The 16,651-nt window shown below is 46.2% G+C and overlaps 1 protein-coding gene across 2 annotated transcripts in view; it reads right to left on the bottom strand.

Moving 5' to 3' along the window:
• Nucleotides 1–15,790, bottom strand: part of LOC142591148 (uncharacterized) — a 106,290-nt gene extending 90,500 nt beyond the window's left edge. For both annotated transcript variants that reach the window (XM_075703522.1, XM_075703523.1), the window contains exons 1-2: nt 15,674–15,790; nt 929–1,016 (exon numbers count right to left, since the gene is read on the bottom strand). In XM_075703522.1, the coding sequence (XP_075559637.1) occupies nt 929–1,016; nt 15,674–15,712 (127 nt within the window). In that variant the 5' untranslated portion in view covers nt 15,713–15,790. The remainder of the gene's footprint in view (nt 1–928; nt 1,017–15,673) is intronic.
• Nucleotides 15,791–16,651: the final 861 nt, after the last annotated feature.

The following is a 16,651-nucleotide window of genomic DNA, read 5'->3' as shown; positions in this document are numbered from 1 at the left end:
GGGACGGGTAGGCCGAGCCTAACCGCCGCATCGTGGGCTCTCTGGACAGCCCAGGTTTGACGTGAAAGTTCTGAGCCCTGGATGGCAGAGCTCCATTCTTCTTCTGTGATGCGATTGGGTCCCTGTAACGAGGGGCATCGCCAGAGCATATGTGCGAGATTGCTAACAGGGCCACAGTCGGGGCAAGCAGAGCTAAAAGCCTCTGGAGTGATCGTGTTGAAAAGGGCCAGGTTTTGATAGCATGCGTAAAGTGGACGCCAGAGGTCTAGCCAGTTTTCTGTGAGCGGCAGGAATTACCAAATTCTGACTGGGTGCTTACCACTGTCATTGGAGAGTGTACAACTTTTTGCATTCTGCATACCGGTGCTAACGTACGCGGTAGAAGCCTTGAGGTTAAGTTAACAAAGAAGCTTGAGAAGAAGTTAAAAACCGCATGAGGAGCAACGAAATGAAAAATGTTAGGCGTAATTTTAATAGATAGGAAGAGAGTGGTGCAGAACAGAGGGGAAACACAAATATTCCTTGTTCTAGTTGAGATTAGGGAAAAAAATCAGCTGGGCCGGCCATGTAACGCGCAGGATAGATAACCGGTGGACATTGCGAAATTTTATCCTCATGACGAGATCCGACTCTGTTGAAACAAGGAACTACCACAATTACCCGCTCATGCTAGCGAGCACGCCCATTAGTGTGATTTCATAATCAACAAACATTCTATCTTTATTTTCTTAGTTTGAATACTTTCAGCACAAGCTCTCCCTTTTCTATCTAATTCCTAAATCTATGAAAGCAGAGAGAAGTGCGACAAAAATTACCTGGCGCACACTCATCATCTACCACTCGTAAAACAATCAACACACCTGCGTCTATCAGAAAGTACGACGACATGCTTCATTTGTGTACGTCAGAAAAAAACGTAGTGACTCACATTTCGCCAAAGAGAACTGTTTGCATGTCATTACAAGAACCATAGTGCAGATTTCCCATCTCATTGCACCGTATAGCTCTTGTGGCCCCTGCGAACGTAACAATACACATTTTTTAATTTCAATAAGTGTCCATTACACTTTAGCGTTCTTCATGCAAAGCGTAAACGCTGAGTAAGAATGCGCCCTTGACAATAATTTATTTCTGATTGTATTCATTTTTATAGCGATCGTAGCTACGTGCTGGTGGATAGAACGCCCGGCTTGTATAAACGCGCACTTGTATAGAATACGGGTAGAAGCAGGCTTCCACCAACTTCCACAAGGCCCTCGGCCAAAGAATGCGATGCTTGGAAGACGTTACGTTTACCGTGCACTAACAAAGACGAACAAAGCCACACACAACTAACCCTCAAAAGAATGACTACGAGTGTTTTGCCGGCAATTTTCCATCAGGTAGGCGACCTTACAAAGTGTTGAGGTCTCTTATTGGCCAGGAACCAGGCCGGGAGTGCGCTTGTACCTATTTTACCGATAAGCACCGGGCGGGATCTCTTATCTGCCATTGTCATTGATGTCAGCCCGCTGTCATTGTCAGCGTAATGGAACTTAATCCGGCCAGTGCAAATGACAGCGCTGCAACGACATGAACTGGTGAAGCTGGCAGCGCAAGGTGCATTGATAACGGAAGCAAAGTACTGAAGGGGGCTACGCCAGCTGCGCTGATGACGTTACGATCATTCTAAGCCGTTTTCACTCTTCAGCGCCTTATTGACCCACGTAGAAGCCTTACTAAACATGAACAAACGTATCCTGCCGCCGGCTGCATATGGTACGGCCGCGCGGAGCGTATCGTGAATGCGATCCGCTTTCACTGCTGATAGCTTGGCGCGCTGGATTCTCGCCGCTTAGCGTTGAAAGAGACATGCTGGCTACTATCTTGAAAGAGATCTGCGAAGCAGACAGATTACGGCCTGTGCGGAAAACTCCCTGAAGGCTGTGTTCTCGCCGCTTCGTTCGCGTTGAAGCGACAGGCAGCATGAAACTGAAGTCGCTCGCTGCTGCTAGCTTTATATTGAAAGTGAGAGACTCCCGTGACGGTTGGATGGTTTTCACGGGGAGTCGTCATAGAAATGCTTAGGCATTTACAAAAATTCGGGGATGCTTAAGCTTCGAATTTAAGGGTGAAAAGCGACAGCATTCAAAGATGTCTGACTGTTCTCTCACTTCCCGGTCACTGCAGCTTATGTGACCACAATGTTTTTATCGAAACGCTGGCGGCGAACGCTATGCATGAAGGCGAACTTTCTTCTTTTTTTCACCATAGCAGGTGGCGCCGCTGCTGCGGGTGCGTGGAGGCGAGCGCTATCTGGATGGTGTTGCAATGAACCAATCAGGTGGTGAACCAATCAATTCATGGTGATCTCTCTCTCGATCTCTCTCAGTTTTGGGGTGATCATAAATGTTTGTCAAACACCATCCCACAACTCTAGCCAACACAGTTTACCATACTTAAGTCGGCGAACGTGCTTACGCCAGAACAAGTTGAAATGCTTTGGGTTTAACGAATGGGCCGTTTATGTACGTCCTGCACCAATACACAGTTTCATGTGAGCGCCGCTTACGCTCAGATTTTCCGCGCTGAAAAACTGCAGGCAACTGTGCAGATTTCACATTCGATAAGCGGTTGCGACCGAACCACGAGGCACGCGCTATCAGGTCGGCTGCAAAATGACGAAGCCAAGTAGACGCGTTCTGACACTCCGGTCAGTCGAATTCGTAAGCAGAGTGAGTGAAGCGATTTTCGTTTCGTTGCCAGCATTACCGTTGTGCTCAAGCCCACTAGCGTCCCCGCTATACGGTTAACTTTCTAGCTGAAACAGGTCTTAGCAGAATGGACCTTAAACAGTCAGCTAAAACGCTCGAAGCAACAGAAATCGAAGCATCATAGCACCACCTATCGTTCCTTTATTCGGGGGCCCGTGTCATTTTTTGTGTAAATTTTTGTGTATTCCTCTTTAACATACGAGTAAACGTGCGTTGATTGTATTTGGTGCACATGTTTGTACCCCTGAACTTCTTCTGTTCAGCAAAGCTAGTGTGGGGATGTACTAAACCCCTAGTGGATGCTTATAATAAAACTTAGCAATACACAATTAAATATAGTTTGTAAATATTATACTGAGTGACCTGGCTACATGCGAAATGGTAAACGCCAGACGAAGTATTGTAGGCGAACAAGATGACGGACCGGTTGGCAAGCGCCTTGTTAATAAGACAAATACTTTTGGCTCTGACATCTGCTTAAACACTTCAATGTAATTACGTAGCATTTTTATTCTATTAGCGAGCTGTAAATGGGGGTTATAGTGAAACTTCAGGCACGGCAAATTAAAGTATTTCTAGCTGGCGAGACATCAGATTTTTACAGCTCACGACGAAAAGAAAAAGCCCGCAAAATAGCTAAATACCATGATCCTGCCGACGTGACATGCCACTCATCGTCGTCACAAACTCACAGGAAGCCTGTCGCCATTTTCGGGCAGGAAGAATTAGCAAGACCACACTCAACAAGAACCAAGGCATCCCTGAAAATGTAAGCATTGTGAGTACTCCGGGACACGAATACTTATTGGAAAGACATTGGCTGAAGCCGCCCCCCGAGTACACGTACGTCGGACAACCCCACTAGGACAAAGTCTATCGTCAGACCAAATAGAAATGATACAAAGAAAATACTATAACATTCTAGAATATTGCAAGAAGAGCAGGAGGGAATGTGCGCCCCCACACACCAAGCTTAACAGAGTAGAAGCTGTCCCACTACGCCAACTTCAGACGGGCAATTACCTTCACGGCACTTTGCCACACGCGATGTACCGCTCAACATTTACAAGAGACTGCCAGTGCTGCAATACACCAAATACACTTTACCGCATGGTCCGGGATTGCAAAGAAAACCGCGGACTATGCCTATCCAAGCACCAACAGAGGGCCAGTTGGCGTCACGGCTGACAAGACCAAAACCTGAGGGCCAATTACGGCTGGTGAACAGGCCCTGGATATCAGCACAGGGCCACGGCTACCTGGAATATGGTGGCCGCCAACCTTTGGCCATCGACAGCTTAGTCTTGGAAATAAAGTTCATCTTCGAAATAAAGTTCATTCACACACACCATGTGACTGTGCGTCCATGCACACGGCCTAGCAGCGCCATCAAATTTCTAAATACGAACTGAGGTCGTTCTCTTATTACAAGCACAGAGTTTCCTAGAGTAAATACTAGAGCAAACTCTGGCACTGCGATCGTTCAGCTATCGTGGGAATGATGTTTGCGTAAATTTGCTTGATCTTCGTGCTTGTGACTTTAAACGTTCTTCTGGCGTTGTCGACTATGCTTTATCTGCCGTTAATGTTCGAAATTTCAAGGCCATCTGTACTGGTATCAACGCTGAAGGGCCTATGAAGACGCATAACTGCTAATAATCGCAGTGGCTAGGTCTGTCGAAGTGGCCAAATCGAAACGAACCAAGCGTCTTGATGCGCTCGCTTGCCCCCGAGAAGTTCATAAAAGTGTTTACCCCTTGTCGATGCATACGTCTGGTGATGGTTTGGTAATAGTAATGGCTTCAATGTCAGGCTTCTGTACTAGATGTCGTGTGTTCGGATACTGCATTAGGAAAGCTTTAAGGGTGCTTTATGACCTATTTATAATACAGCTATTTATAAAATGAGTTTACGATGTCTTGAATCTGTTTGAAGCCAGAAGGATGAAATTAAGGCAAATCCTTCGTTTCCATGCTAGCTGAGCCAGCCCGCTCGCAGCTCCCTGACGACATTAGTGCCAGAGTTCCCTTTGTTATTGTATGATACTATATGGCTATTAGGCCCAGCTGCGATCATAAAGGCACCTGTGTTGAGTTCTCGATGCGCCAACAGCTCTCAGTGATTATTATTCTCAACATCACGGAAACGTCCTGCATTAAGTGGTGAGCCTCACACGAACAGCCTGCTTTATTACTGAGACATTTAAATGCGCAAGCATTTCTATGCCTACCCAAAGAGGAAACCTGTCCGTCACGTAAGACGAATCGCTATAATGCGTAATGCTTAAGAAAACAGAAAAAATTCGAAAGGAAAAATGTTCGCACTGGTGAGTTTCGAACCTAGGATCCCATGCTCGGAAGCCGAGTGTATTACGACTGGTTTAAAGACCCACGCCTGCTCAAGGGGAATGTATCCGAACTGTAAAAATTTGTTCTACCGGCGGTACACAACAAATGTTGAAGGAGAACAGGTTCTGTGAAGCCTTTCTTGAAAGATTTGATGATAATGGAATATGAGCTTTGTCTAGGGTCACAGGAAGACGCAACTTGGAGCATTTTACACATTAGAAAAAACATCAAATTTTCTCAAAATATAACGCCAAACACGCCACATCATTGATGTGCTTCGGCGGTCGCATGATGCGGCTTCCGTTCGGGCGTTCCTTCACCGACCGAAATGCCACCCATCTCTGAGGGTCCATGCGCTTCGCGTCGCGCGACACTGACACATAATCTGTCAATGAGTTCATGAGGATGATAAGCAGCGATGATGGGTCACATGGGCCTGATCACGGTTGATAATGATTCGACGTGGATGAATAAGGTGCAAAAAGGGCTTATAATATTCGGACCAATTCTGATAATGTTGATAAGAACTGATAAGAACCGGTTCAAGCGCGATAAGGTTGGTAAGAATCGATAAGAGTTGACCGAGGTCGAATTATGTCGGATAAGATTAGACAAATCAGACTTGATAAGGATCAGATCGATTGTGATAAAGTTTATAACTTTATAATGTTGATAAGAACCGATAAGGGTCAGATCAAATCTGATAAGGCTGTTAACAATCGATAAGGGTTAATAATGTTTGAGTTTAGTCCAATGAGGTTCGTAACAACTGATAAGATAAGCACGTATATTTGTCGGATCAAGTTTGATAAGTTTGATAATGACTCCCGGCTGCGTGCAGATGAGCCGGTGGCACAATGCTTATGTATAGAGATGTTAGCGGGTGAAAAAAAATTGAAAATTTCGGGACAACGCAGGTTTTCTTTTTCAACCAGGATAAAATTGAAATCGAAATTATTGCAGGTTGCCCCTTCTTCTGCAGAATGCGAATAAAACTGGTGAATGTTTGGAATTGTGCACATGAAGCTACGGAAAAGGCTCGCAGGGGATCACGAGCAAAAACGTGTACGTGCACTCGAACATCAATGTCCGGACGGCTTCGTCCACTGCACAGCGAAGCGTTGACGCGCCAAGCCCAAATTAATTAGACATAGAGTGATACAAATGTCGCTCCTGACGCTTTGATGTGAAATCAATGCATTGACGTGAATTCGTGCTTAGATTCCGAACCCAGAAACTCTGCTGGGTCTTTTTATGATGGAATAATGCAACATACATATTCTTCTCAGAGTTACCTAATAAATGTGCCGGCGTTTTTGTCGCTCTGTGTGTAATAGTCCTTCTTTTTCGATTTTCCGTATTTTTCTGAAAAAGACACATGAAAGTAACCGTTTTTTTTCATGCTCCTCGAAATTTTTTGAAATTTTACATGTCTATTACGCATACTTACAGCTGATCAGTGTAGTTTCTGCATGAAATTTGTTAAGGTATTGTGATTCAGTGTACGGACCTGCATAGCGATATGGCATTTTTCCTATTTCGCAATCTTAAACCATTTTCATTATTGCGACGAACTGGGCGTTTAAGTACTTATTTGAAATGGCAGCAGCACAAAAAATAACTTTGATGGAGACGAAACGACAGCGTTTTCTTTCAGCCCTATTGCTGTCCATACCTTAAAATACTTTTATTGTGAACCATTCACAAATATATACACGCTGCTCGACCCAGGGCTTTTCATCTTCGCGTCCGTAAACATGCCAGCTTTTTGTCTGAAACCGTGATTGAGGCTATGCTGGCTCAGTCTCCGAGTCTACAAATCCGTTCATATTCAGCGATTTTCCGTGCAACACACATTTTATGATTCTCGCTTGCGAAAGTGCTTACAAGGTTGGGCGAACAGACCTTGTAGATCAGACAATGTCATGCAATCACTTGTCAATAAACATTCGAAATCTTTTACTCACGCGCTTTTACGTTGTTTGCGCGGTCCCTTAACCGTATACCTTAATTCAAATGGTACTTAAGGGTTTAAAACTTAAACCTTAACTTTTAACCGTTTCTACTGTTTTAGGCGATGAAACCACCATACGATGATGTTACGAAGCAACACCATAGAGGTGGACTCCTGTACAACTTTGGTCAGCTGGGGCTCTTTAACGCGCACCCAGTGCACGGTATACAGATGCTGTTGCTTTACGCCTGTATCGAAATGTGACCGCCATGAACGCGATATTATCGCACGCGCTCGGGCTCAGGAGTGCAGTGCCCTAAGCCACTACGCCAGCACATAGCGCGCAGGCTTTCTCTCTAGCGGACAGTGGAAATATGCGATGTGTACCTTTCGCTGCCTTCCAATGATTTTGACGTCTATTACGACTCTCTACAACCGCCTAGTTGACATTTTCAGTATCAGAAGAAGAATTGAAAAGTGAGCTAAATGGCTTTGTTTACTTCATTTTTCTCGTATGTACCATAATTAGATGTTTGGGCCAAAAATTACAAGAGGTTTCTCAACAACAATAAGCATGCGCTTGGTAATGTCCCGTAGAATAATCCATCTTTATCAAATGTTGCGGTTCCCCACGACAGTCGAAGCATTGGTAGTGATGGCACTGTATTCTACAAAAAAATTGCGCGAACTAAAATACTTTGTCATAGCAGCTGCAGAAGCTCCACCAAGGATTACCCGACTAATTAACTAACCTGCGCGTATATCGCTCGAACAGGCAAAGATTAGCGGATGTCGCTTGATGATCACGAACAGTCGCTCTCACAACGTAGGCCTGATGAAGAACACCAGCTTCTGAGAGCAAGCGCGTAGGACTGTCTATCGCTTCAATGCATATCTGACACTCGATATTACGTGACCTCCAACACTAGCCTCCAGAGAAGACAGCCACCATCCAACCACCTGCTAACCTTGGTTCGGTCAAGTGTTGCTTCCGTCGGTGACAACCTCGAGGATATGGCATGAGGCCCGCGCATGCGCTCCCTTATGCGGACAGCCATGTGCAGCCACGGCCGTGGTAGAGGAGGTCACACGCGCTCACCTGCCCCTTCCCCCATCCCTTATCAGCGGTAGCGTTCGTTTTATCCCATGACCTCCAACATTGGGTGCACTAGAGGACAGCGCGCATCAAGTCACCATCGTTTCCAGCTCGCTCTCGTACGCTTTCCTTCGCACACACAGTAAACTTCGCCAAGCGCAACCTCATCGCATTTAAGCATTATACAGAACCTCAAGGCACCATGAACGCCGAAAATTTGCTTTTATTGACTACGTATTCATAAAACTTCTCCCATTCTAGCTCTACACTCCGAATGATATATCGAAAGGCTGAGTATCCATCTACTGATTCATCATCAGCGGCAGCTGGAGGTCGCCATACGGATCAATCAGCCTGCTGGCTAAATTATCTGACGACTATTTCGCCTTCAGGCCTACAATCCACGGTGCCGAAAGTACGACTGAGGCTCTCAATAACTAACATTAATAATCTAGGCTAGATCAGTTTTTTTGTTCCTGCATTAGAGCAGCTGTTTTGGACCTGTTGTGCGCAATCAGTTCGGAACTGCATCATTAAATAGCGCTGGGAGATGTATGTCTGCGCGAGTCCTGGCAACGTCTGACGGTATGCCTGCTTTTTTATTGCTTTTGTCTCTATAGGACTTGTGGATGAAATTTGCATGTGTTTACGCGATTGCATCGCGTAAGCACAAGACAGATCTACAACAGAAACTTGTATCGGAAACGTTGCGAGGCGAGAAGATGCAGCGACTCCCGAACCTACACGATGAGTGAGTCCGACCCTTCTTCCAATGTCGAAACTTGCCCAGCCGCCGTCAGAGGCGATAGCTGTAGTCCGGAGACTGCGCGCGTTCGGCGTGAACGCAGGAAAACGCGGACGGCATTGTCGGTAGCTCCGTCCCACCTTTCGGTGCGTTGCCTCTTGGGGCTGCTACATAGGCCCCCGGCTAGTGAAGAAGCGCGGTGAAATTCAGGAGTGTGAACGATACAGAAGGACGCTCTTTGGCTGTATCCGTGGTGGGGGTCGAAGAATGCAACTAAGTAGCGGCAACGGGACTCGGAGAGATGGCGTTGTTGAAACTTGCTTGGGGCAGCTGGTCTTCATTGGTGACTGTATTTATGCTGTGCATAGAGACGCGACCATGGCGACCGTGCAAATCAAGCGTATAGAACTCGGCACTGCGCTTTAGGATGATGGCCATAGTAAGGGTGCTGCAAAAGCTTACCGGCTGCATCGCGCCGGACAAACACATGTGTCACCATCCACAAATCAGGAGGCATGTAAGGGGAATCACGGTATTGTAGGCGAGGATGCGAGGTACGAAGACTGCGCAGAGCGGAGCACCACTGCACCACATACTCTGACGGGTCAGGGCAAGGCGAGGTGGATGTAGGGTCGAACAGTTCTCCGGGAAGGCTGACTGATGAACCATAGATTATATAACCTGGTTTACACTCGATATCCTGCTTTATTGCTGCCCTAACACTAAGCGAAACATGAGGTAGGAAAACTCCATATGACCGTATCGAGCTGTGACCTCAACGATGCCTATGCTGTCCGGTGCAAACGTTCGACCATGCCATTTGCGATGGAGGGTCATGCTGTGGTGTGAATCTGTGAACGTTTTAGCAATGCCATGACTTTTTTAAAAGGAAGACTGGAGCGGCCGAGCTCGATCGGTGGTGATGGTAGATGGAGCGCCAAAGCGTGACACCCATCCCGAAAGAAAAGCTTTAGTAGTTGTTTCGCTTTTGATGTGGGCGAATAGGAGACACCTCGGGCAACCGAGTAAAGGAGTCAATGCACGTAAGTAGGTAAGTGTTTCCATCTGATGGAAGCCACGATCCTAGAATGCCAACATGGACCTTGTCGAAACGCGTGGTGGGAAGGAACCATGCGGAGACAAGTTATGACGATGGACCCTGGATTGTTGGCAATCCAAACAACTTCGAGTTTACACACGGATGTCCTTGTTGATGCGCGGCCAGACAGAACGCCGAGTGAAAAGGTGTTGCGTGACGCGGATGCAAGGATTGGAGAGGCCATCCCACAGAGTTGAACACACCACTACGGAAATCACTGGTAACAAGAAGTCCAAGATTGCCAGTAAACATGCCACAGTGAATAGGAACCACGGAGAACGGAAGGGTAACTTCACGAAACTTGAGCGTTCCAGGGGTAAAGCGAAGCTTCGCAATTTTTGCGTCTTCTTCTGGCGCTGAAGCCAGAGCGGTGAAATCGACATTTGTTGGCGATGTGGCGCAAGATACGGGCAGTGTTAAGAAAGCGAGCACATCGGGCGCAGCGTTCGCGGATTGTGGCAGGTGCCGGATACCAGTCGTAAGTTTCGCGATATAAATGAGCTGACGACTTTCACGGTGTGAAAGCTTGATAGTGGCATATTTGTTGGCAGACGTCTACGGCTTGTGAACTGTGGCGATGAAGAAACTTTGAGCTTCGAGGAAATGCCCGAAGTGACGCACACCCATGCAGGCAGCTATGAATCCACGGCTGAAAGTGCTGTAATTGGTTTCAGTAGAGGAGAGCTTGCGTGAAACGCACCCTAGCGGTTGCTACGATCCCTCAACGCACTGTTGTAAAGCGGCTCCAACTGCCCCGTCTGACGCGTCACATAATGGGGGAACAAGAAGGATGATGTCAGCGAGCTGTGTGTTAAAGCATCAAAATGCTGGGCGCATTGCAAGATCATGTAATGGGAGCAGAGTTCTTATTTCCTTGGAGAAGATCAGTAAGTTCATAAATCAAGTGAGCGTAGCGGGGGATGAAACGCCGATAAAAGTTTATCAGTCCCAGGAACTCGTGTAGTTTACGTACGGAAGTGGGCTGAGGAAAGTTGCGAATAACTTGCACTTTGTTAGGGAGCGGCCGAACGCCATGACGGGAAACGTGATGTCCAAGAATGAGAAGATTAGGCACGCCGAACGTACACTGACTTTGTTGCTTTGTTGACGATTAGCCTGTAGTCGGCCAGGTGTTGGAAAAACAGCCTAGAGTGTGAAAGGTGATCGTCTGCATTACGGCTGAAGATGAAGAGGTCACCGATGTAGGCAAAGCAGAACGGAAGACCTTGGGTCACTGTGTTCGTGAAACGCTAGAAAGTTTGAGCAGCGTTGTGGAGACAAAAGGGCATGCGCAGATATTCAAAGAGGCCAAAGGCATCATGACGGCACTCTTGGGTGTGCCGTGGGGCTCGAGAGGTATCGGACGATACGCCTTGACGAGTTCGGTCTTTCAAAAGATGGTTCCTCCATGTAGTGGCGCTGAAAAATCCGCGATGCTAGGTAGGGGGTAGGAATCAGGAATAGTGGCGTTGTTTAAGGTGCAGTTGTCTTAGTAGGGCCGCCAGTCACCTGGGGACTTGGACACTATGTGCGCAGGAGATGTTGGAGGACTTGATGATGAAGCTCGAGCATATGGTCAAATTCGGCTGCAGCAATCTTGGTTTAATAGGCTGCGTTGGGTCGTGAAAGACTGTGCACAGGTGACCCTGTGGGGATAATATGATGGGAAACATCGTGCTTGACAGGCCGCATGAAATTGGACGGGCGAAGCAAATCTGGAAACTCATCAAATAAGCGCTCATAGACCGATGGAGGTGTCCGACTCTGGCTGTACTGACGCCGGCTGTTGACTCTATACCTTGCACCGTTAGGCACGTCGTAGCATCGACAAGATGCTTGTGGGCCACGTCCACAAGCGTCGAGAACCTGCTACGAGAACCCATCGGAAAAGACGCTAGAGTCCAATGTTTAGTTTGAGGCCGCGTTCACCGTAAGCCAGGATGTAGGTCTTGTTGATGGCTTGCACCATAACTGCAGATAGGCGATTCTTCGGGAATGCCGGCGTGGGTGCAACAAGGGTAACTTCGGCTCCCGGGTCTACTAGGAAACTGAGTCAAAAATGAAAAATAAGCGGCTGCGTGCTGGATCACCACAACACGCCACTTCTGGTGGTGATCCGAAAAGTTTCCCGAGAAAGCGCAGGGAGGCGCACGCTTACGGGTGGCTGCGCCTAAGGTTCGGTGGTACCATCACTTGCCGGGACGCAATGGTCGACAGGAGGAACGCTGGCTTGACTAGAAGAAGCGTGCAGAGTGACAATCTGCACTTACAGATGGCCTATCCGACTGCGAAAAACGCCACGAAGTGCCTGCAGATCAGGTGGCGAGAGACGGCATCACTCATTTGTTGCGGAAGTCGTCGCGATAAAAGAAATAGGTGGGTAGGCTACATCCATAATAAAGTGGGCAAGTCGTTCGAAATTCTCCAGATACGAGGCTTCTATGGAGTCACCGGTGGATTCCATTCTCACTGCAGTCAGCGAATAGTCGCAAAGTTTCGAAAGTACGTGCTCACCAATAGTGTAGATGTATACTCTAAGAAATGTTTATACACTTTGAGTCGTACCTTGCCACACAAACTAAATGTCATATCTCTCGTCCGCCTTTCCTTTCTTTAGCACTGCGAGCCCGGTACTTCGCAGTAACGAACGACTTGCGCGTTATCAGTATGACATAGCATTGCCGATAGGAAAGTAGCGGGCGCAGCGTTTTCATGAAAGAAAACGCAAGCAAGGCAGATGACGATTATTGTTGTGTGGCAGATACACACCCCAAAGGGTCAAACTTTTTTTAGTTTAGCGTTCATGTGTCTACGCGACGCAGTTGCGTCAACACACGTAAACAGAGATCTACAAGAAAACTTGTTGTATCCGAAACGTTGCAAGGCGAGAAGAGGCTGCCACCTCCGACGCTATACGACAGTGAATCCGAAAATTCTTCCAATGCCAAAGCTTGTCGAGCCGCCGTCAGAGACGCTGGCTGCAGTCAAGGACACTGCGCGCATTCGGCGTGAATCCGAATAAACAAGGACGGCGTCGGCAGTATCTCTGTTTTATCTTTCGGTACATTTCCTCGTTAGGGATGCTAGAGACTCATGAGATGATTGTCACGCTAATCATAATTATCGGCCTATTTGGGCTCGTTGTTGGAGGAAGGCCTCTCCCAGGGATCCCCAACTACCCCTTTATTGAGCCAGCATACCACATTCTATTCCTGCAGATAATTTCGTCTTACTACTTTCATGTCTGCTGTCCACATTATCTGTAACTCTAGTAGGTAATGAATGCATGGCCTGTCGAGCTACATTTCTTCCTCTTAAGTCCAGCCAGAATATCGGTTACCCAAGGTTGCTCTCTAATCCATACCGCTATTCTCCTTTTTCTTAATTTTTCTTCCATCGTATCCAGCGCGGTCTTGAGCTTCTTCCCACTTATCACATAACGGAAAAACCAAAAACAAACCTTGAATGATAAGTTATGGAGTTCACTAAAATGGATGAAATCAAAACCGCTCAATATTTCAATACAATTATACATTTCAAGCGGCTGCAGGTGTCCTAAATAACGTAGAATTTGCAAGGTTCCTATCAAATGTGCAACATAGAGAATCAAGTGTGCTTTGAAGAATGCGTGTCATAGATATACATGTTGATAAGACGCATGCAGTGCTTATGCATACGCCGATTAAGGTAGTTTCTCGGCCTCCTATTCGAAGCTCACTGTTGATACTCCTAGATGCAAAGCCGCCTCGGTTATCTACTTGGCACCACTATATTGCTGCTCAGTGCTACCTTAGTAACATGCGAAAATGAAGCAGCAGAGTTTATTATTGACAATATAACGTTGGAAGACATTGAACATGTTCTTGCACCTACCTAGGCATTAAACTCCTAAGTACAACTTGAGTTAACAAAGGTGGAGGCCAACACGCCGTGGTTGCTCAATGGCTATGGTGTTGGGCTACTGAGCACGAGGTCGCGGGATTGAATCCCGGCCACGACGGCCGCATTTCGATGGGGCCGAAATAGTAAAACACCCGTGTGCTTAGATTTAGGGGTACGTTAAAGAACTCCAGCAGGTCGAAATTTCCGGAGTCCTCCAATATGGCGTGCCTCATAATCAGAAAGGGGTTTTCGCACGTCATACCCCATAATTTATTTTTTTTATTTAATGATGGAGGCCATCAGCTTGATTAGAAAGGCAGTAGGTTTCTTAAATATTTATCTACCTTCAAAGGCAATGGGGGGTATTTAAGTAGTTCTGCACAAAGGTGTTCTTTTTTACTCGATCATCGTCTCCATATGGCGTGTCAAATTTCCACACTTGAACATGAAAACAGGAGCCAGAAAGTATATGTGATTTAGCGTGATATTTTAAACCAAAAACAAACAAAATGTACTGCTTTTCCTTAACTTAGGCACATCAAGGGATTGTAGCCCTGCCTCTCATTCAGCATTGTGGGATGAGATACCATGTGCGAAGAATCTTGAAATAAAGACATACACGTAAAATAGACAACGCTACAGCCCTTGTCCGCTGGCACGACCATCCATCAACATGCATAAAGACTGATAGTGCTTCTCTACAGTTCAGAGACTTTCGACATTAACAATACTCAGAAGGAGCAGCGGGACGCAGAGGCACACGACAAGAGCGAGTAAAACAGACGGCACTTCAGCTGGCGTCGGCGTTAATTTAAATGTCATCTGCAGCTGCTTGCTATCTTACTGAATCTATTCGTCCGCCTACCCCTTGCCTGTTAGTAATAGCAAATGCGATTGAGAAAATGCAAACACATCATAAAGATGATGCGGCAGGGTCCGAGCATCTGAGGAAGGCCGGAGCAAAAATTAATTGTATAGGGCCGTTGAAAAACATTGTTACAAGTTATGTATAAACTGGGCGATGGCCTCTCAAGCTTCCATGAAAAGGAATGAATAGAAGGCCTAACGGAATCATTGCAGGACCACAGCCGATAAATCTGACGTACGCATGACCTGGCTATGATACTAATACAGGTAAGCTCACACTCTGAGCAGTTTCTTGGCATCAGGGGTATATTAAAGACCGCCCCACTTTTCTTTCTCTCTGTTCTTTTTCTTTTTTCCTTGAAGTAGATACTGATTACTGATTTCGCGTACGAGCTCGAGAAGCTGGCAAGATTGTCTACCCGCCGTGGTTGCTCGGTGGCTATGGTGTTGGGCTGCTGAAGAGGAGGCCGCGGGATCGAATCCCGGGCTACGGCGGCCGCATTTTGATGGGGGCGAAATGCGAAAACACCCGTGTACTTAGAATTAGGTGCACCTTAAGGAACCCCAGGTGGAACCCCTAAGGAACCCCTACTACGGCGTGCCTCGTAATCGGAAAGTGGTTATGACACGTAACACCCCATAATGTATTTTAATTTTTAAAATTAAGATTGTCTCCAGTGACGAGCAGTGCGTTTGACTACAAAAACGGCGAAGCAACTGAATGCATCGTCAACACCTCGGTGTGCGCCTTGCTCAGTCGTCTCGATGGCGGAACAAACAGCAAAGTTGTACGTGCTGCTGCTGGCATCAGCGTTGCACGAGCTAATAATATGAGCACACTATGATTTCCCCTGAGTAAATACCAGTATGCCTTGGTCTGAACAGTAAAGTTCATGCTGACGTTATTGAATGTTTCACTGGGTACTCACTAAAGTCGATGACTTCCCGTCGGTCACTTCTTGTGACATCAAAGTACCACGCGCCTGCGGCGTCAGTTCTGGAGCTCGTCACGCAAGTGCGTTGACGCGCCTGGTGGCTGCTAGGCGTAGTTCCTACTAACTAGCAGCAGCTGCCGTGCGTCCTGCGTCGTGCCGACACGTCACACGCTAGTAGTTATGACAGGTCACAAAAGCAACCTTAAACCTTTCCATCGCTGTCCATTCCTCGCATTTGGGGCGAAGTTGCGAAATACGTAAAGTGGCAGCTTGTGTTTAGCTCTTCTCACACTCTTTCCGTTTGGCTTTTACGCCCACCTTCACACGTGCATATATATATATATATATATATATATATATATATATATATATATATATATATATATATATATATATATAATATATATTATAATAATATATATAATAATATATATAATATATATATATATATATATATATATATATATATATATATATATATATATATATATATATATAATATATATATATATATATATATATTGTTCTAACGAAGGAAGTACTACTCTCACTCGCTGTGTCGGCTCAGGACTTATCGCATTGTGCAGCTAAGCACGGTATCTATGGCTCTGAACACTTCGGCACTTATGGCACTTCGATGGGTGCGACATACAAAAACGTCTCTGTGCCGTGCATTGGGTGCACCTTCAAAATCCCCAGGTTTCAGTTTCAGTTTCAATTTATTCATGGGATTGAAATAGTGTACAGAAAAATTAAATTTAGGAGGCCACATAATCCAAGACTGGGGAGGGACCTCCAACGATAAATACATAGAAAAAGTACACTTGATGCGGATAACAGCAGTAGCAATCTTATGAAAGCAAGAAGTATTAACACATAAAAAAGTCGTCATGGAAATAACAATGAGGTATAAACACAAAAGGCATCGAGAATATAATACACATAAATACACCATCGCCGTCATCATCATCA

Source organism: Dermacentor variabilis, chromosome 8, assembly GCF_050947875.1.
Source record: "Dermacentor variabilis isolate Ectoservices chromosome 8, ASM5094787v1, whole genome shotgun sequence".
Lineage (NCBI taxonomy): Eukaryota > Metazoa > Arthropoda > Arachnida > Ixodida > Ixodidae > Dermacentor > Dermacentor variabilis.
This window is presented reverse-complemented; position numbering and strand designations above follow the sequence as displayed.